The sequence below is a fragment of the Bombyx mandarina genome, chromosome 01 (assembly GCF_030267445.1).
Source record: "Bombyx mandarina strain Sakado chromosome 01, ASM3026744v2".
NCBI lineage: Eukaryota > Metazoa > Arthropoda > Insecta > Lepidoptera > Bombycidae > Bombyx > Bombyx mandarina.
Genome location: NC_143208.1, coordinates 7,794,985 through 7,818,147, shown reverse-complemented (window position 1 = coordinate 7,818,147; position 23,163 = coordinate 7,794,985). Strand labels below are relative to the sequence as shown.

The 23,163-nt window shown below is 34.4% G+C and overlaps 2 protein-coding genes and 1 non-coding gene across 6 annotated transcripts; all 3 read right to left on the bottom strand.

The window, feature by feature from the left end:
* Positions 1-344: 344 nt before the first annotated feature.
* Positions 345-1,259, bottom strand: LOC114244556 (ATP synthase subunit b, mitochondrial). The gene has a single exon (XM_028176413.2). It carries the CDS (start codon positions 1,213-1,215, stop codon positions 358-360), a length of 858 nt encoding a protein of 285 aa, XP_028032214.2. The 5' UTR covers positions 1,216-1,259; the 3' UTR covers positions 345-357.
* Positions 1,260-1,346: 87 nt separating this feature from the next.
* Idgf (imaginal disk growth factor) lies at positions 1,347-22,872 on the bottom strand. 4 transcript variants are annotated; one of them, XM_089728502.1, is made up of 10 exons: positions 22,601-22,774; positions 10,924-11,195; positions 9,841-9,973; positions 7,479-7,649; positions 6,753-6,921; positions 5,460-5,590; positions 4,490-4,615; positions 4,054-4,095; positions 2,444-2,543; positions 1,347-1,664 (listed from the first exon to the last, which is right to left on the bottom strand). In XM_089728502.1, the coding sequence occupies exons 1-10, from the start codon at positions 22,710-22,712 to the stop codon at positions 1,553-1,555; spliced, it is 1,368 nt and encodes a 455-aa protein (XP_089584628.1). In that variant the 5' UTR covers positions 22,713-22,774; the 3' UTR covers positions 1,347-1,552. The 4 variants fall into 4 exon arrangements, with proteins under 4 accessions (XP_089584628.1, XP_028032161.2, XP_028032162.2 ...); XM_028176360.2 differs by having other exon boundaries at positions 10,924-11,174; positions 22,601-22,773; XM_028176361.2 differs by lacking the exon at positions 4,054-4,095 and having other exon boundaries at positions 10,924-11,174; positions 22,601-22,872.
* TRNAV-GAC (transfer RNA valine (anticodon GAC)) lies at positions 9,403-9,475 on the bottom strand. The gene has a single exon. It is a non-coding gene; the product is annotated as a tRNA-Val (tRNA).
* Positions 22,873-23,163: the final 291 nt, after the last annotated feature.

Below are 23,163 nucleotides of genomic sequence, written 5' to 3'. Positions count from 1 at the left end.
CTGCTTTGGTTGGCTTTAAATTAATAATTAGACAATTTATTTTAATGGTATTATACTTAAATATTACTAAAGTCCAGGAGAACTACAGGAGTACATACCAGTTGTATTTAATTTGGCTCCTTCGATGTAAAAATACACCGCGGTAAATGTGTGCATAAATAAAATGAACTTATACAAAACCGATAACATCACCAAAGTGTTAGCGTGCTTATATTTTATTACCCAACTCTATTACTTTGACTAGGTACTTTATAGCAATATCATAAAAAATAACACAAAAATATTTACACTTTATTATATTAAAACAAAAACTACATACCACTGGATCGTAAGAAAAAAAAATCATTGAAAACAACACTATTTAACACGACTAGCGGCAAGAGCTAAATCTTTAATCGCCTGATTAAGGGCTTGTTTCTGAAAATCCGCTGTTATTGATTTATGAACATTCTCCAAAATCCATGCAATCATCCATTTCTGGTGTAATTTGTTTTCAGTTCTCCGTTTTTTGACGTGATAATCTAATCTCCCTTTAACTATTTGGTATAACCGCATTGCTCTTTCTCGATATACTGCTTCTAATTGCATAGCCACGTTCTCTTTCTTGGCTTCGATCAATATTTTTTGGCCTTCAGCTCTCCATTGCGCATCTTTAGCATCTTTAATCGTGGTTTCAAAAACATTCATTTGATCTGCTCTCCCCTTCTCCCACTCAGCTGTTTCGGCGTCTACTTCTTTGTCAAGGCTAGCTCCTATTCCAGGGGCCATTTTTTTCGATATAAAGTACAAAATAACAACATACGATAGCCCACTGTAATATTCATGTTCTAACACATATATTTCTTTGCTGACAAGATAATTAACAAAAACTAGTCCAAATATATATGGTCCAGTAACGCCCGTTTTTGAGTGAAAAAATTGAAACCATTCTTCAGGTATAAAACCGAATCGACATGGGGCAGATTTTTCAGCGCGTTTGAAATCAATTTTTTTTATAGCACTCGTTCCCCCCTTGCCTGCGGATGCTCCACATTTGAGTTTTGAAGCTGGACAAGTGCTGGTATGAGCTAGTATAAAATTGGGCACGAATAGAAACTGTTTATTGAACCTCGGTTGAATAAAAGGCCTAAAAATCATTGTTAAGATCTTAGACAATTTCGACCAGAGTAATTTTATAATGACTAGTGATGACTGCGAAAACATCAATTTTGACATTTCATTTAATTTGCATTTTTCATTAAAAAACTATTTGCCAATTTATAAGTACAAAAATAGAATGTAATACTGAAATAAAGATATGTAAATTGATTCATATAGGTCCGTTAAGCTGATAAATAAAACACTCATTGAAATTAAGAGGATTTTATTATAAGCCATATCAATTTCATATTGTTTCTTTAGATATAAAAGCATTGGATTAGTCTATTATATTAAATATTTTTATTGATCTATTGAATTAATCCGAGTAATTGTAATAATAAAAATACACTATATGTATTACAATTTCGGATATACGATTTCGTATTACGAATGTGATAAAAGTTAAAACATTTTAGAGACGGTATTTAGCGGCCCTAAGGATTGGATACTTGTCTCCGGTACAGAGACCGCGGAAGTCATCCAATGATAGGTCCACAATAGCGACACCACCGAGATTCTTTGACCTGAAAAAAAATTAAAAAATTATGCCTTTGCAAAAAACATAAATAAAAAACCCACAAACACACGAACAAAATTGATACATCTAGCTAATTGTAATATCATCGTAAAGTCATAAAGCTACATGAAATAATATTTTTCCACTGTTCAATTTCTGAACGTCATTGTAAAAAAAAGTGTTAGCGAGCGACGTCCGCCATGACACTTTTTCTCTTTCAAATTCAGCCGCCAAGAGCGATGCAACGATTTTATATTTTTTGTATTCAGCCTTTAATTTGTCACATACATAACATAATTATGGTCCTTCTGGTGCGTTGTGGTAAATGAGGGTGGACTGTATTTATTGTTTTTGAGATATTAATTTGTTCTTTTATGTCAAATTAAAGACTGAATACAAAGAAATATAAAATCGCTGTGTCGCTCTTTACAATTTCCAAGCAATCCTACTTATCCCTGATCGAAAAGCATTTTCGCGATATTGCAATTTTCCATAGTAGAATCTTTTCTTTAGAAAAAATTCTTACTGGTGGTAGGACCTCTTGTGAGTCCGCGCAGGTAGGTACCACCACCCTGCCTATTTCTGCCGTGAAGCAGTAATGCGTTTCGGTTTAAAGGGTGGGGCAGCCGTTATAACTATACTGAGACCTTAGAACTTATATCTCAAGGCGGGTGGCGCATTTACGTTGTAGATGTCTATGGGCTCCAGTAACCACTTAACACCAGGTGGGCTGTGAGCTCGTCTAACCATCTAAGCAATAAAAAAAATCTACATATAATTACTAACTTGACGTAAGCAGCTTTCTGGCCAGCAGTATCAGGATCCTCGTATGATACCCAAATGCCACCCTCACCGTTGTCATCAGGAAGACGGAAGGCGTATGTTCCTAAAAAATATTTTTTTTACTAGATATTATCTTGAATTAAACGTTAGTAATACCCATATTTAATTGGTTTGTGGTTTAAAATATTTTCTATATAACTTTATACTTCTTTAATCTTTATTATTTAATATTATACTTTTTTGCATAAAATATATTTTATACAGGTTGGATATTATAGAAGACGATTTTTTTTTGCCACTATTATAATTTAAAAAAAGATGTTAAAACCTATGTCATTCAAAAATAACTTTACCAATGATTTGTCCAAAACAATTAATATGTGCTATTTATGAATACAGGCCGCCGCAAGGCTGGTGGTACAAAGTGAATTGGTCCTTATTCGTTTAAATACTATTCAATCGTTCTGAATTTGTAACAGTAATAATAAAAGTAACGGACTACATATACAAACAAAACGACACATGCACTGCATAGCTGCATTGATTCAAACTGTTTTTAAAAAAACTATAAATTAACCGCTATTACTATTGAAAACGTTTGTATATTGAAGAGATATTAGTACTCTTTATTGCACAATCACAGATTCACAGATCACAGAATCACAATCCTTTTTATTTCACGTAACCACGTACCATCAATATAAACACGCACAAGATATTTTGTTTGATATAGCGGTTACATGATTGTACTTTACGATTACGGTTTTTATTATGTTCGTTAATTATTTAACCAAAATAAAATAAAATCGAAGTCATACATTCAAAGAATGGACTGAATAAAAAATTTAAATACCAGGTAACACAACCTTTACCGGGCCCAAATTATAATCCAAACAGAGACCGCTTACAAAACGTTATGCGAACTTGGAAATTCCATGACAAATACATTTACTTTGTAACGTCCCTCACTAGGAATTTACCTTCAGAGTACAGTTTGTACATATCGAGTACATAATTTTGAAGTAATACACAATTTTCCATATAATTATGTCCTGCTTCTAAAATAAACATCACTAAAACTCAGTTCCGCACTCAATCCGTGCAAGCCCCTGACTTGAAGTATTCAGGAAGGCATTAAAGGAGCACTATCTATCGATTTAGTATTACTTATATGTATTTATTTTATGTATTTCATTATATTTTATATGTATGTGTATATATATGTCTATGTGTTTAATTGTGTATGTATATAGTCTGATATGTATTGGTGTTTTATTTATTATTATTATTATTGTTATTGTGTATTGTATCAATAAGTAAATTGATTAGAGTGTACCCTTCTACCCACTTATGTAAAGCTCTCGCTCTTTAAGAACGGTTAACTGGTAGATAACTCAATTGTTGAGTTAAGCTCGCCATTTTATAACTTTTCGCAATTATTGTATTGCATTAACTGTGTATACAATAAAGAATAAATAAAACTGTGTTAAATGTAAATATTATTGAACATTATTTGCTTCCGTCGGCATCGACAAAAATTGCGACCATCGAAAGTTTCTTTTTAAATTATATAAGCATTAGTGAAGCGAAAGCTTTCATTAACGAGTACCAACCAAAAATATAAGTTAAATCCGTGTCCTTCGTTAAGCCCAACTCTGAAAATTTAAATTTGCCTGCTGATTGCCAAAATTGCTATAAAGCTTATGTACATAAAGGTGAATGCAGATTTTCAAAATGATTAGTCGGGAACATATTGTTTTTTGAAACCCCAGTTGAACCAAATCGTAGCTACGACAAAAGGTTGTCGAAGTCCATATAAATCACAAGATTACTGCCTCTGAAGTCTTGAAACATAAGGTGGAAAATTTCAATATTGTAATACCGTAAACTTATTCCTCAGAGCTGGAAACAATGCTGCACTGAAATATTCGGTAAGCAAGTACTTAGCCGTACTTTGGAAGCGAGGCCAATGCGTATTTTTAAAGGAGGTGGTATTCAATTAAGTCAGCTAAGATAAGGACGTATTAGCTTGACGTGACAAAGACTTACCGAAACGCTTGCTGGGGTCAGTAACCTTCCTGAGGTGAGGACGCATTCCCTTCTGCTGGTTGGGGTTGATCAACTTACCGCAGACTTCTGGGTAACTGAGCAAACCTTCGGTCTTAACGTATGGTCCTAGAAAAGTAGAAAAAAATATCTGAACCATATTGAAAGATTTTCATGTGTGTGTGAGTTGGTCAGTAGCTCCTGCCAACTTGTTATTATTGCTTAAATGGGTGTACGAACTCACGGTCCACCTGATGCTAAGTGATTACCGGAGCCCATAGACATCTACAACGTAAATGCCGTCATCTACCTTGAGATATGAGTTTTAAGATTTCAGTTTTTATAATGGCAACCCCACCTTTCATACCGAAACGCATTACTCCTTCACGGCAGAAATGGGCAGCGTGGGTGGTGCTTACGAGTACGGACTCACAAGACGTCCTACCACCAGTGACTCTTAAAATTCAGTTTCGAAAATCATTTTATAATGTGGTCGGGTAAACAGAGTTCATTGGTCACTTGGTGTAAAATTGCTACTGGAGCCCCTATAGGCTTCACAACATGCATGACGTGACGCCGATTTTATTCAATAAAGTTTAACACACCCTTCAAATCAGTAGGCATAATTGTTTCACGACAGATGTAGGCAATTTATGCCATCAGTACTTATAATTGGAAAATTATAGGTTGTCGTTTAGATCGGTAGTTTAATAGATAAATAATAGTTATCATGAGAGTGTACAAAATAGTACCGCATCGAACTGTAAAAATCCTATTTCAAAATTTAACATTCAAGGTGCCGTCGTAATTTAATGGAGTCATTTTAAAGATATACGCTCACTAAGTCTTCGATTCTTTTTTTTTTTACATCAGTTCATTCAAGGTAACTGCCCCTGTGGCGTTAAATAGTCACCGGGATCCATAGAGATCTCAAAAATGAATGCCACATGAAATATGACTAAAGAATATTTACCAGCTTCGCCGGGACCATCAGTGTGGATTGGAGGGACTCCCGCAATTTCGCTGTCAGCGTCCAGTTTCCAGGTACGACCGAAGGTCGCGATAGACAATACTATCTTTTGGCTTGGAGCACCGCTCGTGAGCCTGTCGAAGTAAAAAAAAAATCAATCATTATTAAAATCCTAACTTTAGATTTAATTAATCGAAGCTCTTTATCTTTTGATTGTTTGATAGATTTCTTAGTAGGTCATCTGTCGTTTCTGAAATCATGTAGTCAATAAAATCGAATCGCAATTAATTACTAATATTGGTGTATTTTTTTTATTATTATTGCCTTAAGAATACCCGCCTGTCGTAATTTATTTGCAGACTTTAATTACAATTAAATCTGTCTCAAGTTTCGCCTCCTACTTTTCAAGAAGCGCCATCTATGGCGTTGGTAACGAAAGTCAAAACTGAGATACGCGTTGAAGGAAAACACCGCAATAAAACTTTGATTGACCTAATAAAAAGGGAGTATAAGGACATCTGTCACAAACATTTCACAAGGCGTATGTGTCGTTTGCATTATAAACAAATTGAAGGTCTAAGCGGTTGAAATAGTCTGTGTGTTAAGCACTGAAGTATGAAACTTAGTCTATGGTGTTAAGCAATGTGATGACGTGACCACTGAAGTATGAAACATAGGTCTATAGACGAAACAGACGAAAAAAGTTTGATACGGAAACGCAGAGGAATGTCAAATTTATATAGCTAATAAACATGTCATATGTTCACAATAGCCTGACTATGGAAAGTAAATATCTATACTAATATTTAAATCTACAGTGGTTTTTTACGGATGTTCCGTTATAACTACTGAACCATGTATCCGATTGACTTGCAACTTGGTATCCATGTAGAAAATACATGTACTTAATCGATAGGCTAATATTTATATGAGTGTTGGACTCGCTAATAATAATGACAATAAATAATAATGTTAATTTTAAATGCCCAGCGAAGCGGGCGAGTGCGGCTAGTGTTACCTATATAAACTTAAAACAGTTTAATAATATTGTTAGTAAGAGAAATTTACAACTATAACAGATTAACAATAATAGGTATATTATAAGTCAAGAAGAAATACGCGTATCCAAAAGAGTTAACAGTGATGATTTGCTTGAGGCACAGGAAAACTGATGTATCTTCATGTGTTTAATATGTGACGAGTAACCTCAAGAAAAAGAATATGCTGTGGGCTAAAAAGACTTAATCAGCAAAAAATTAAGATCGAATACATTAAGTAAGAACTTTATGAACTTACCAGTATGTGACAGCGGCGTCGGCGTTCTGCAGTGGGTTGCGATTTTGTGGGGTGTAAATAGGAGCTGTGTAATCAGCTTCCTTGTTGTTGCGTGTCGGAGTGTAATAATCGTAAGCGCCAACGTTTACATAGTCAACTAAGTTAATGATGGCGGGCACGTCGTGGTAAACTAGACAAAGAAAAGAGAATGTTGATAATAATAAAAAATACATGTGTGCAATTCACACGTGGTAGAAGTGAAACCTTCCAAAATTAAAATACAATTATCCTAAACGTCTTAAGTATATGTAAAATTTTGTCATTAGTAAATAATTGTAAGGTAGCGCCCTCTGTGAATTGATATTTTAATTTCACGTATAATCCTAAATTAAAATTCACTACAAGAGCTTTCATACACACGTTAGTATTAAAAAATCTCACAGACGGCGCTGTATTAAATAGTATGTATATTTCTGTCTCATTCTTTGCTGGCTTCATCCTACACATTTTTGTATTTGTGTCTCTTACCTGTCGTTTTTTTCGTTGCATCCGGTTTGAAATCACAACGATTCTAAAGAAGTTTTCACTTCAAAAACGGTTTTTACTATCGGTAACTCATTCTTGCAATCCATAGTTGATGTAAAAGGATACACAGATATCAAATGTTTAAAAAAATATATATATTCGATTATTAAAACGAAATTTCGGATAGTAGACAGAGAGAGAGAGAGAGCAGGAATAACTTACTTGTAGAATTAACGTTGGGCAAAACAGTCACGCCGAGCTGCATCTTAGGCTTGTGGATAAGGGCCTGTTTCAATTCACGAACAAGGGCAGTGAAACCTTCACGGTGCTCAGATTCCTTCTCATCGACCGGCGTGGTGCCGAATGTCTTCTTAATTCCATGCCAAAGCGATCCTTAAATATAATTATATATATTTTTATTACTATTTAAATTAGCTCGAACGAAAACATTTTCCAAAATTCAGTGGCGATTGTACATACGAATATAGTATTAAAGCTTAGTTGAAGTGTTTTAAATATCGAAAGTCTTTAGAAACTGTTGTGTTAGCGCGTACAGGGATAAGTGGTACGCAAGACGACCAGTAGGAACTTTTATTTCAAACATAACATTTCCTCTCTTAACAAGACGTATAGGTACTATTAAAACTAAAAAAAATACATTCTATAACACATTTAGTAAAATTGTCTGTAATCAACCCTAGTCTACTTTATAGGGTGATTTCATTAGCCCCTCTTTATTAATGGTAGACCCTAAAATTATTTTTTTTATTGCTTAGATGGGTGGACGAGCTCACAGCCCACCTGGTGTTAAGTGGTTACTGGAGCCCATAGACATCCAGAACGTAAATGCGCCCCCCACCTTGAGATATAAGTTCTAAGGTCTCAAGTATAGTTACAAGTGGCTGCCCCACCCTTCAAACCAAAACGCATTACTGCTTCACGGCAGAAATAGGCAGGGTGGTGGTACCCAACCCCGCGGACTCACAAGAAGTCCTACCACCAGTAAAAGCTCATCTTGAATCAATTGATCTCATCTTGAAACGACTGACATTTAGACTTTTGTAAAACAAAATCTGCGTCTTGCAACCGTTCTAGAACCTGATGTAGTCTCTCAAGATATTCAGAGACATTGCGACCCGTAATAAGCACACTGACCAATAAACACAGCGTGCCGTCCAAGCCCGCTAACACTGTATCCATGGCTCACAGAAAACTGACGGCCCACCAACTAACCCGAACACCAGACGAGCATACGCGAAGATCCATTTATGCGTATTGATACAAGATATTACAATTTTTGGAATTCTTCTTCGAGACAGAACTGTCTCGAATTTTTCAAATCGGTACAGTAGTTTCGGAGCCTATTCGAAACAAACAAACAAACAAATCTTTCCTCTTTATAATATTAGTATAGAATAACCACACACGGAACACTTCACTTCACTTTAGAACGCTTGCATATTTTGCACAGCTCTGCAACGAAGGCCTCGGTAGCAGCGCTTGCAGTAGCAGACGAGCGGATGCTGCGCAATGTCTCAGTCAGCTCCATGACCTTGGCGAAGGTCATCCCGGTCAGCTCATGCACGTAGATTTTTTCCTTTTCCACGCCCGGCACCATATCCATAATGAATCGATCTCTTAATACTTCTTCTACATTGCTGAAGTTACATTGACAAGTCAGACCTCGTAACCTCACGGCCCATTGTGATGGTGACTGTGGAGTAGTTATGTGGCGGCATAAAATTTATGAAGCTCGCCAAAACCCACTGAATTCGGAATGAAATGGTTGTCAAAGGCACTAACTATGTCTTCGTATGATACTTCTTGAACCTCTTTCGGCGACACGAGATCTGCTACGCGTTTGTAGGTAGATCCGCTGAGTGTGCTAAGCAATGTGGCCCGTCTCTTGACTCCTTCGGTATTTTTCAGTACGTTAATATCGTTCGCGATGAGCCACTGTGTGAGTCTGCATCTTCACGTCTTCCAAGTTTGCGTGACATTTTTTATTTTATTTTAATGTGGGTACCTCGTCGCCAATGTTGTGTTAGCGCGTACAGGTACAAATGATACGCAAGACGGCGAGTAGCATACTAACTTTTATTTCAAACAAAACAGGAATGTACCAAAAAGAAACGTTACAGGTGAATGTTTCCGCTCGGGATCGAACCGAGGACCTTCTGCGTGTCAGGCAGATGTGATAACCACTACACCACGGAAACCCGAAGGTCACAATGAGAATAATAGATCATAAGGAACGTCTAGTGTCAAAAAATAATTTAACTTATAATAATATATAAATAAATCACACATCAATACACCAATGTCAGTCTTTCTAAACTGTAACTGCAGGTCTCTTATTTCTAGTAAAGAAAAAGACCTCGAAACGGTGAGACCCTCGCCAGAAACGATGTTCCTTATTATCAAAAAGAAATCTTAAATCACAAAGAGCCTTCTTCTTCATTTAATTGGAATTAGAGACAGATTTAGAGCTTATAAAATGCTAAATTAATCAAAATATTCAATACCTAGATCTGCTCAGATGGGTGAGTTAAAAATATGTTTCAATGCATGATTCGAAACTTACCCCAGGTCGAGCGGATCTTCTTAGGCTTAACTCTTGGGAACTGCCAGGCGAGGTCAATTCCATCGAAACCATATTGTTCAGCCAACAGCACTCCGGAATTAATGAAAGCAGTACGGGCTTGCTGCGATTCCAGCTACAATACGAAATATTTCGATTATATCTCCTTTTTAAATGCACGATGACTCTTTATCTATACATATAAATAAAATAGCAGTGTCTGTTTGTAATATTGAAATAACCGCTTTTTACTATATGCATATGAATATATATACGGTACATACACCAAAATAACATCTTTTACAATTTTGGTCTGTCTGTCTGTCTGTTTGTTCCGACTAATCTCTGTAACGGCTGGACCGATTTTGACGAGACCTTCACTGATAGGTAGCTGATGATATAAGGAGTAACTTGGCTACTTTTTTTTTTCTAGGCTAGTTTCAAATAAACTTAGTTTCATATTTATGTTGTAAATTTTTGATCTAAATGAGCCTGCCCAGATTGTAAATAAGGTATCTTCGTCCATGTTTCAATTAGTTAAGCCCAGCTTTTTAGTTGGCGATTACAAATAATTAGGGAGTTCACCGAAACAAAAATAAATTTAATGTTAACTTTTGATTAAAATTATTCAATTAGTCCACAATAAGTCGCGTAAGCTTTTAATGTGCTATCTGACAACTTTCACTTGGTTTTCGAACAATTATCCCTAATATTGAAATCTTATTCTGTTGGTGACAAATTTACACCTGCACATTTTTGTGTGCGCTAAGAAACTGTGAGCGCCTGTATAAAATAAACTAGTTGAATTTTTATTTATTAAAAAAGACTATTCAGGGAAATAAACTATGGAACTAGTTTTTTTTATTATCTAAAAACACCAACAGTTCTATTTCAATCAACTAACCGAACTGAATTCACCGTGATGGTCGATTCAAGTAAAATTAATCACTAAAGAGTAATAAACCTTTTTTTAAATATCTTTAGAGCACAGAAACACTTCATGGACACTTACTAAAATATTTACAGATTTCTGTAGAAAATTCTACTACTCTTAATAACTAGCATTTATCAATCGCATTCACTTACGAGAAGGTTGTATTTTTCTGGTTCTTCGGTATCAGCGTCACCACCAACAGATAATAACACAGTGAGACCAGGGTACTTGGCTTTCAAGCTGGTGATCGCACGGTAGTTGTCGTGTGTTCGGTCTATGTCCAGGTTCTCGTTTAGGGACACCAGCTTATAGGTGTCAGGTTGGATACCGGCATAGCCGTACAGCAAATGGGTGCAGAACGACAGAGCCGGATCGAGGTCCAACGGCAGCATGCGGGCTTGAGCTGGATAAATGCATCCTTCGACTAAATTCCGAAATTGTAAAAATATTAAACAGTCTAACCCTCAAAGAGTGAGTATGTTTTAGAATAAGTAGACGAGCTCATCTAAATGCCCACCTGGAGATAAGCGAGTACAAGCCTAGATATAGTTATCAAAATTTACCACCGCCCACTTTAAGACATGAGCTCGAAGTCTCAATTACAATAGAATAGTAGTGGACATCTGAGAATGAAAGCAGTAGAAGTGAATGAAGAATCTTAGTAAATATACTTGAGACCTTAGAACTTATATCTCAAGATGGGTGGCGCATTTTCGTTGTAGATGTCTATGAGTTCCAGTAACCACTTAACACCAGGTGGGCTGTGAGCTCGTCCACACACCTAAACAATAAAAAATAAATAAATAAAATAATAATAACAACCTAAAATAATAATAACAACCCAACATAATGTAACAACACTATTTTACTTCATTTCGCAAGCCCAGATATAGTTATCAAAATTTACCACCGCCCACTTTAAGACATGAGCTCGAAGTCTCAATTACAATAGAATAGTGGCGGACATCTGAGAATGAAAGCAGTAGAAGTGAATGAAGAATGTTAATAAATAGCAGCCTTAATGTAACAACACTATTTTACTTCATTTCGTATGTGTGTTTTAAAAAGAACTAACCCAGAACTAACTTGTATAGCCAGATAATTTTAAATGTGATTTACTGTTGAACAATTTTTTTATATTTTTGTTTTGTTTTGTGTGTATTTTTAATAGAATAATAGTTTGTTCACTAATTCTCAGAAATATATTATGATATAATTAAGATCTTAGCTTAAAATTGTCTCGCGAAACTAGATGTTGCTGTTAAATATAAGACAATGAATATTATTATAGAATTAAAGTTATTTTATATTTCTATTTACAATGTTGTTGCAATATACGTATTTTAAATATGCAAAATTCAAATTACTTAGTTATTCGCAATAATCAGCAAATCGATTATGGAAATAGTGAAATTCGTAGTGGAACAAAACTCACATATACATAAGTACTCTTTCCCACAATATCTGATTTTGTACTAATATACAATCGGAATAATAACTAACTACCAACGCAGTTCAATATCGAAATTTGCGTTTCGTTAATGCCTTTATAGATTCAACTGGCGATATTTACTCGCATCAGAAATATTTACAAGCGATTATTTGACCAAGTAATAGTAAGCTTTGATTCTATCAGCAAGTAATGTTTTCATCACGGTTCAATGATCACTTTTGTGATCTTTTGTCTGGTTTATCCACAGTTTTGTTGTTGTTTACAACATCAATTTTGTTTTTACTCCCGTTTTATTTTCCTACAAAATATTTGAAGTCGCAGTAATCCATGCGTAGGCAGTTTTTCTGAGTAACGAAGCTCAATTGTTTCCTTTACATTAACCACTTAACAGCCGGTACGTACTGAATGACGTAACCGTATGAATTGTTAACGTTTTGCCAACGCGGCTTCAGAGAATCATCTACTTTTTATCTTTTTAAATTTAAAATATTTCCTTTTTTTAATACGCTTTTATTAGCTTCAGACGTATGTATGTTAGTATGTAAGGGGAATCTTTGAACATGATTTTGACTCCTTCCAAACGTCGGATTAACTCGAAATTTGGTATACTTATTAAGGACCGAAGAAAATTTAATATTGAATTAAAATTGAAAAAATTTAAATTCAACTAAAAAGTGAAAAATAAATAATAGTTTAAAAAAACTGAAAAAATATACTTTTATAGAAAATCCAAATCAAAAATAGAAAACAAATTTTAATAAATTTGAATTAAAAATAGTGTTTCTTACACTAACCTTCTTACCCTTCTACTCATATATGTTCATAAAGTATTCATAACTACTGATACCATGCACCCCACGCTTTTTTACAATAAAATATTTTTTTCTTACACTATTTTTAATTAAAATTTATTAAAATTTATTTACTATTTTTTAGTTGGATTTTCTATAAATGCGTGTTTTCTTAGTTTTTTTAAACTTTTTTTTTCTTTTTTCAAAAAACCCAATACTTCGTACCGATAATGATAAAAGACTAAAGAAATTGTAGTTTTACCTACCAGGTTTGAATTATTAGTTTTATTACTTACTCGTACGAAGTTATATTTTGAGATCATTTAAGTAAACGCCACCGTAATGCCTATTTCTGCCGCGAAGCTTTCGTGTGTTCCAGTTTGAGGAGTGATAAGCTGCTCACCGTTATAAATATTCGCCTATGACTGTATTCTCTACTATAGTTTAGTTGCTCTAAGTTTTCAACCACCTATCTCAAAGCACATATTATTATTCATATTGCGATGAAAGAATTCCTACTTCACAGCAATACCGGACAGGGTATATAGGCTATTTAATATAGAGTACTTTTAAAATTATGCATAAGCAATATTTCAAAGTTGAATCTTATAAAATCAATAGGATATATTAAAGGCCTAAAAGTCTTTTTTTTGACGTGACAAGGTCTTATAATTCGATGGAGCCGGCTGCACGCACGAAAAAACATGACTCATGCCGCGTTACCTCGCTCTGAGGCGTTCCATTTAAGGCTTGAAGTGCAAGCGAGAGCGCGCAACGAGCGACAAAGAGACACAATCGGCCTCCGCGTTTGGCAGCGTTCGACATCTGTCTCTTTCCTACTTGAGTGAGCGATGCATCCGCGTGGACAGCTGCTATACAATAATACATTTACATGTTTTCGTCAAGTATGAAGTTCAGTGAAAAGTGAATGTAGTGTCAATTGTCCATACAAAATATCTATCAAACAAATAAAATTAAAACTTTCTTTTGAAAAATGAACCCATTCCGTCTGTATTTTCTTATGACGTTGTCACGTTCAACTATCGTCAGTAAACCGACTGACAACCGATTTTTTTTTCAGTTAGCGAATTATTTCCTTCCTTATTCGTGTAATGAATACTTACCATTTATAGCCTTCAATTGAAAATACGAAGTACAAAGACATGACTCACTAACCGATTTTACCTTGTTTTTAAAAGGATTGCTAATGCGCTAAAGTTTACATCTTTTTTTTTACAAACCTTTTATGTATATTATATGTTTATATTGTAATGTTTAATCAAAGCATGCTTTTAAAAGATGTTCTACGGTTGCAATTATCCTGTAGTATTAACGTACTAAATAGTCCGACTTAGTTTAGTTCTAGAAAAACAATATTTCGTTCATTAAGCGTTACTGCTTTTTAGATTCTATAGCAGAGAACAACAACGTACATACAGCAAGCGTTTCCAAAATGACGATATCAATGTGTTTAATCGTTTTTATGAAAACACTATAAGAAAATAGTAAGTAGGTACATGGCAAAGCAACAAAAGATTGAATCAAGCCAGCCATGTAAACAACTTCAGTAACTGCTTATGTAAGTGTATAATCAGTTCCATAAATTCAACACTAAACTCAATGTGAAATTTTGCTGATAACACACAAGACCCAGTGATGATGTAATCGATTTTCGTAACTACCTACTTTCTTAAATTCTATAAGCTTCTTAATATTATATATGAAGTACTAAAATTATATAAGTCAAAATGTGGTTTGTGTATTTATTGATTGGATACGATTTACATTGAAACGTACATCGGTAAATAAAATTTATCTCGCCTACGCATTGTTCCAAGAAACTCTAGAAACACATTGTCTTATATTATCTTTCGCCACTCGTTAACACTGCGATATCAGAGGTCAAGCAATATTTTACTCTCCGTTCTATGTTAATTAAGCCTTATCAATTGTTGTTGAGCAATATATTATGTAAGTAAACGTATGATGATTGAAAAAAAATACAAAATCCGGTTTATGAAAGTGTGTATTACAAAGTACGTTCAACTAATAATGAATGGTACAAAGCTAGTAATGTGTTTGTGTATATTACCGTTAATATGCAATAAACAAATTTCATTAACACGTTCACTGCGGAACAGGCCCAAATCAGCCTGCCGCGGAATTTCACCTGGTGCGGACTAAGAAAACTATGTCCCTCTCGCTGGTGCGGAACGATTATCTCAGGTTTTTGTAAAGGTACGACAAAGACAAATATATATTTGAGATTGTGGTCAAAAGTATAGGTGTTCCCTATAAAAACATCACGGCAGGCCTTTATCGGCCGGCCTATCACGCACTGACGGTAAAAAATATCAACTCGGTGCGGGAGGAGGCCTATTGTGGCCCGCCGTCCCAACAGGCTGTTGGCGGCCCGATACCGCACAGAGCACCCACCTCGCCAGTTAGTGTTGGGCAAGCTATCGGAACTGACGTACGTCACGTTTTTTTTATTCCTTAAAATTAAAGGCACGATGTCAGGCAACAAAAGAAAGATAAATATTTTGGAAAATAAATTAATTTGCGGTGCAGATAGTGATAGTGACAGCAGTCAGGAGATATTTTCCTTCAAGAAAATGAAAAACTGCGGGAAACCATGAAGAGTTCCGAGGTGAAAAGGAAAGTAAAAAAAATTAAAACATACTGCAGAATGTGCAAGCAAAATCTTTGTGCGAAATGTTTTAAAGACAGCCATTAATAAATAATTAAATAAACAATTTTTATTTCTTTACTTTAATTCTGTTTTATTTTCGATATCCCCTTATTTTTGTCTTTCCCATCACTACTAAAAATACTTTCTAGTGCGGTTCTGGTCGATATCGACCCGCCACTTTCCCTGGTTTATTTCTCATTTTCTGTTCGGCAGATCCCGGGGCGAATCAAATCTAAAGAAGTTGGGTTCAAGGTTTTTCCAACAGTCCAAAAACTGTTCACCTACATTATGTTTTCGCAAAGTTATAGCAATTTAATCTAACCTTGTGCTGACGTGTCGAAAAAGACCTACCACGCACTGGCGGAAAAATCATTGGGGGCACAATTTGGCCCGCCGCCGCACCAGACAAAGGTTTAAGATTTTACTTGCCGCAGCGAACGTGTTAAATACTATTTGAATATTATTACTGAACTGATACAAATTAACAGTTAGGTTAATTCGTCGTGGCCTAAAGGATAAGACGTCCGGTGCATTCGTATATAGCGATGCAACGGTGTTCTGATCCCGCAGGCGGGTACCAATTTTTCTAATGAAATACGTACTTGACAATTGTTCACGATTGACTTCCACGGCGAAGGAATAGCATCGTGTAATAAAAATCAAACCCGCAAAATTATAATTTGCGTAATTACTGGTGGTAGGACCTCTTGTGAGTCCGCACGGGTAGGTACCACCGCCCGCCTATTTCTGCCGTGAAGCAGTAATGCGTTTCGGTATGAAGGGTGGGGCAGCCGTTGTAACTATACTGAGACCTTAGAACTTATATCTCAAGGTGTGTGGCGCATTTACGTTGTAGATGTCTATGGGCTCCAGTAACCACTTAACATCAGGTGGGCTGTGAGCTCGTCCAACCATCTAAGCAATAAAAAAAAATAAAAAAATTCGTCCATAAAATAAATACAAGTAGGTTTTTTTTAGTAATTTCAAAAATTATCAACAATTTACAATTCGAATCAATGGATAGTGGTGATACACTTGGGTTAAACGATTTTAAAAATTCACGTATTAATTAGCTAAGTATGACGATTTTGATCATATCCAATGTTCAGAAAGGTTTCGAAAGGCCATTATTATTTGGTTAATGTCATAATGATGACAGTGATTTATATTCGACAGTCACATTTTGAGCACAAGGTCACGACTATTTAACCAGAAATTTAATTTGCACAAAAACATCAATATGACCTTAAGTGTTTAGGCATTCATTTAGCGATCTCTTTTGAATATTCGGCTAAAACAAAAAGAGAAATAATGGAACCATTATGAAGAAATTATTATAAATATACTGTATTGAGGGCCATTAATACGACCGTTTCGTCGCCAAATAGCGAAAAATGGAACGCTTACAGTTTCTTAATCATCCTGTCCATGTATCACAGCCGTACTCGGATACTATTGTGAGTAGATAGATACTTGAGAGGTTATCATATATTAACCGTTGCTAAGTATCGTGAAATGATGAAAAAAAATATTATTGTAACTATTTAACGTCAGTTAGGTGAACCAGTCTTGATTTGTTTTTATTTATATAGGCCATCAAAAATTACAGGCTATGAAGCCGTTCATGGTCTATCTGAAGACACACGCATTTTTATATTTACTCGCTGTAAAATAAAATAAATAAAATCTATAACAGACGAAATAATTCAGCGTAAAAGGGTTAGTTAAAATGTATTACTATGTAATAATTTAAAAATGTACTGCCCCCCTTCAATATTGTGCAATATATTTGAAAATCTGCGTTGTCATGTTACTTTGTACGACCTACGTTCTCAAGTTGATCACCGTGAAGATCTGTATCTCTTATAGGCTCAGTGTTAATGTTTTTCATTTTATAATTCAATTAGCTGTTTACGATTCGAAACAAATAACTAGTAAATTAAAAATAAAATGCTAAGCTATTCAGATAATATATCGTCTTTTCCCATTAATAGCGTACAATTTCCACAAAATATTCGAAATTGTGTTAATATGCGGAAACATTTGGTATCACCAGTATTTTTCTCAAAAATACTGTCATAAGAGCGTAATTTAGTTTTAGTTGTTTTTTTTAGTTTACCTATATTTTTACTAATATTAACAAAATTAATACAGAATTTTATCTTATTTTAAAAGACAGATAATGTAACTGGTAAAAAATAAAAAATAAATGTTGCAAATATGATTAATATTAAAAATTTTAAAACACTCTCCTGTTAAATTAGTAATTTTTGAGATTATACAGTTTTAATGCGAGAAGACGATATGTTCTATATAAAACTTAAAAGAACCGACAAATATTCATTAAAGAATGATAAGTATGCGACTATCATGGTACTTATGGTGTTTTGCTTTTGGTAAATCTACGTGTAAAATGAAAATACACTAAATGTGCAGAAAATGCAAGTAAAAACGTAGGTAAAGAAAAATAATCGATAGTGCGAACCGTAAATAATTACAAACACTGGAATGTTCTTGATAGAATTGCGAAACGTACATATTTAAAACAGTGGCTTGAGAATTTTAGATTTTCAGTACCATACTTCAACGATGGAAGAATAATATTGTGTGATAAAAACCAAACCCGCATTTTTTTTTCTATTTATGTGACTGTAAGCAGACACCAATAGTGAGAGATATCCTTAAGTAAAAGTGGCGTTGGATTGGTCACATATTAAGAAAGCTCGATACCCATCTATTCAAGAGAGCACAAACCTGGAAAGTGTCTAGCAAAAGGAAGAGAGGCCGTCCTAGAACAACTTAGTGTCGCTCAGTAGAGCAGGAACTGGGCATCTTAGGCACGACGTGGGAGGAGGTAGAACAGATTGCCCAAGACTGATGCAAACGGGAAAGTTTGATTCGAGCCTACAACCCAGCAGAGGGTAATAGGAAAAAAAGAAGAAGATGTGACTGTAGTTTTGTACTAGGGCGTACCTTGAAACTTGCAAATAGATACTACCATCCTGACAATTTGCCACGAAGCACTTATTTGCTTGTTTTAAAGAGTGTGACAGCCGCTGTACTAAGCAGCTGGGACTTCGATCTTTTGTGTTGTTTATGAGCGGCCATACCGGCAGCCGCTTAAAGCTCGATTGGCATTAACCTCACTAAATTACCTACGAGAAAGATAATTTACAAAATGAAGAAAGTAATATTCTGAAAAGTTGCCGGGTAGAATATTATCTTTTATAAATAAAATACTATAAATATACTCCTGTTTTTTAATAATAGCCATTGCGACTACCAAAAGCCGATGTTCTTCAGCCCACATGACGTTAATAGGGCGACGACATTGACAGGGGGACCGGCAACCCATTGCCTGCCAATGCCTCTTCACGTGGGTCAAATAATCGTAAATACGTACCTACAGATTATTGTTAAACGCCCGCATGATAGAATTACATGCATATTATCGTACTAATTGGGTAAATCGATTTAATGAGGTCGACTGCCAAATAAAAACTCGTGATGGGTGTTAAACAGATATATTATTATGTATACCAAAGATTTTTGACCGATGGGGAAATGAAAACTTCCCAAATAATCGAAATGATTTTAAACTTTTAAAAATATATAATTCGTAGGTTTCAACATTAATAAAATCGAACAACCCAGAATAGTCTTCTTCTTACGAAAATTACTATTTAATGAAGGATAAGAATAGGTAAGGTTATAGATTAAATGTTAGTTAGTTCAAAACTAAATGGCCTCTCCGGCATATTACATTAAATTAATCGTATCATGTGAATTTTAGAAATCAATGCGGCGTTCCTGGAAGTATTTCCAGTATGAAAGAATAAAAAAGTTTGATTTAGAAAGAATTATTTATGGTTCGATGAATCGTCCGAGCAGTTTTGAATTGACCTAAAGATTAAATTGTGAGATTTCATTTCTCGTTCAGGTTAATAAAACTAAATGAACATTGTTAAAATTGCGCAAATTCTAGATATAATTATTTTGTAAAATCACAGAAGCTAATTGCTTCCACATAATTGAATATCCTACAGACTATGTATATCAGATCTATAGAGTTTATTCTAGTTTCATTTCTGAGCCTTCACTTTTACAAACTTACTAAAACTAAAATAATTTTATTTTTTTAATGATTAGAATTATCAGAGCTCAATCAAATATCAGAACCGAATTCCAAATGTTTACCGCCCACGACTTCTTTGTACCTCTGTAAATTACATCACCAGTTTACGATCCACCAAAAAAATTTACCTAAACTTCTAAGTTTGCTTAAATGATCGTATTTAACTTTGCAAGGATAATATAGAACGGATTACTCAAAACATTATCGTCGAATTATTATTCAAATATCATCGTTTTGCTTATTGTCAGGTAAGGGAATTTATTTTCAATATTACCTACTTAACAATTAACAACTGAAGAATAATTTCATCACAACCGACCAGACCACACTAGAGGTCAATTTATCTCAACACAGATTTATATTTTGCAGTCCCTAAGGTCATGTCAATTGGAAGCAATTGAGCCGTAGTTCATAATAAAAACTATCCTGCTATAACTCGTTGTAAGACTACGAAATCAGCTTTATATAAAATCTCAATTTAAAGTGATTTAGAAATTCTCGCAGCGTATATTTTATCCCTACCGAAGGGAATTGAGTCACTGAACATTTTAGAGTCATGTGATTTATCGTTTATTACAGGATACGTATGTTCTGTTTTCCTCACGACTTTAACTAGCAAGGTCAAGGACTCTCCAAGTCTAAGAGCGTCATTTTACATTTGTTCACTAACGTTATCTCGAATACAGAAACTAGTTTATAATAAAATGATTTCCGTAAAATTCCAACTATGAAAAACGATAGCAAAAGAAATGCATTGTGCATATTATGTACTAGCTTGGTATTTTAATTGAGTTCATTTCAACTATTAAAGTTCCGCAATCAAGATTAGCAACAAAGCTTGAATTATGTTTGTGTGTGTATTGTATGTTTAAGCATATGATTTTTTCGTTTACACAAACCGTATGAACCACTTTATTTAATTTACATTTACTTAGAATTAATTTCTGATAAATTTGGCCACCGTCTTCAATGATCAAATAATTTAGAATCCTACATAGGTACGGCCCTTTGGTATATTTATTTATATAGTTTAAAGATTGATTGTTTAATTGTGGTGCTTCAATACAACAATTAATTTACTCGTATTTCGAATATCAAATCGAGAAACATAAGGTCAGATCAACTTTTTATACGAATTCTAGTTTTAGTCTTTTTCTTTCTGTGTCTCGACACCTAGACAAGAACTTTAATATCAACTTATCTTGATGTAGATAGACAAATATAAAAGATAAATTTCATATTCTCTTCTCAATTCGTCGAACGTTTTTTATGTATTTATTACTAGCAACAACAAGCCTCACTGCTTTTTTCTACATTCCGTTTTTTTTTCTAATTGTCAATAGCAAAACTACTCTTTGTGTAAAGTAAATCTAATACATCAAATGATTTAAATTTTGAGGTATGAGTTTGTTCGGTCGCGTCGATTATTAGGCGATCACTATTTTATAAACATGTGTTATAGATGTCTAGCAAATTATAAGCTATTTTTATTAGATAACTTGAAATCTTGCATATCTAACCTAAATGCTCATAATATTTTATTCAATCAAGATCAGAGAATCATCTTTGTCAGATAAAATAACTTACATAATAAAAATAAAAAACTACCAACGATGCGATCCAATAACCAAACCTATTTTTCATCATCAAGTGATTCAAATTTATATGCTAATGAAGTACTATAGAAATAACAGATTATTGAAACTAAAACTATCTAATTAAAGCTCTATTTTCGGCAAAATACATATGGTGCAACAGCTAAATTGCTAAATTGGTGGTGCAACAGCTAAATTGCTATAGTTTAACTGCTTGACTTTTATTTACAAAACCTGATGGTTAGGCGTGTTGTACGTTCTAAATGGTTGTTATCATTATTCATCTGATTCTTGCCTCCAAAAATCATGCATTTTTTTTTTACAAGACTCCTATACCAATGAAATTAGAATCTTATATGAACATAACTCCCGTTGTGGTTTCTAAGGATTTTGACAACGGCTTAATGATTTATCAAGTAATGTACCACCAATAACTTTCAATCAATACGCCCTTTGTCCACTTACGCCAGTAAAGGTAAACAATTACGTCTAAGCTTAACAGGAAAATTAATGAGGAAAAAACCGATGCAGCTTACCTATTTTATTTTAAAGGCCAAGACTTTCGTGGTGAATATGGAAAAGGCTGCTTCCGTACATTAGAGGTTATATTTTATTCATTTTTTATTTGGGAAACCAACAGTACAAAAAAACAAACATATAATATTAAAAAATAGTTAAAACAAAAACCAAATAAGTTTACATGATATAATATAGTTGCTCGTGTAGCTAGAGTTCTCTTTAAGCGGTTACCGTAGCCCATAGGACTATAAATTTCGAAGAAACGAGCCGGGGAAAATAAGTCTAAATGCCTTTGACTCCATTAGCTGTCTGAAATGAGCAAGCTAAACCCCGTGATATTATTTCACATTTTATTTTTCAATTATCTCATATTGCATAGGGACATTTAACAATCACAAACAATTCATGTAAAAAAAAAAAAAGGATATATCTGAAATGCAGTGGAGATTGCAAAATATCTGAAAACACGGTCATCGCAAGTCATCTGGCTATACGTACGTAACTGGTAATAAAATAACAATAACTTGCTTGAGAAGGGGTTAATGCCTTACTGACGTCATCTTCAAACATTCTAAAATAGAAACCTATTTAAGAAGCAAAGTGGATTTCGCGTATTTGAAAGCGCATAGCAAAAGAGTACTCACATTCTCTGACATAGCTCCTGCTGTCGTAGTAACAAAGTACTTTGCTGTGGGTTACCGCAGGTACGGCCTTAGCGAGGGCCAAGAGCCCGACTAGAGCGATAAATAGCTTCATGATTGCAGTGGTCGTGACTGATCACCACCGAACGTGTATGGCGAATGAAACCGAGAAGCACTCAGCTCACGAGCTGACCGTTTGTCGCATGAAGGTCAAAGACTATCGATGACAACACCGAACGTTTTCTTTGAATCTTATCTGTTGTTGTTTATTCTGAAGAATCTGGAAAGCCATGACATGGTCCACGGAGATGATATGACAATTATAATCTATTTAAAACTTAATGTCAAAATAAAATTTTACTAATGCAAAAAAAAATGTTCGCGTAATATATTTATAGTATTAAGAAAATATATTAACATGTCATTTAAAAACTAAATCAACCGTTTTACTTTTTTTATTGATCATTGTTGCTGATGACGTAATTCCGGTTACTCAACATTGCCTACTGTTTCTCACTATTCTATGGCCAAATCGGTATGACAATTGTTTACACTTTAAGTTTGAT

Excerpts from the sequence above, each read along its gene's own strand:
- Idgf (XM_089728502.1), bottom strand. The coding sequence starts at position 22,712 with ATGAAGCTATTTATCGCTCTAGTCGGGCTCTTGGCCCTCGCTAAGGCC. Across the intron at positions 4,096-4,489 it reads TGACCCCAGCAAGCGTTTCG|AGTTGGGCTTAACGAAGGAC; the intron begins GTAAGTCTTTGT and ends TTAAATTTTCAG. Across the intron at positions 1,665-2,443 it reads CAGAAAGCTGCTTACGTCAA|GTCAAAGAATCTCGGTGGTG; the intron begins GTTAGTAATTAT and ends ATTTTTTTTCAG.
- LOC114244556 (XM_028176413.2), bottom strand. The coding sequence starts at position 1,215 with ATGTCAAAATTGATGTTTTCGCAGTCATCACTAGTCATTATAAAATTA.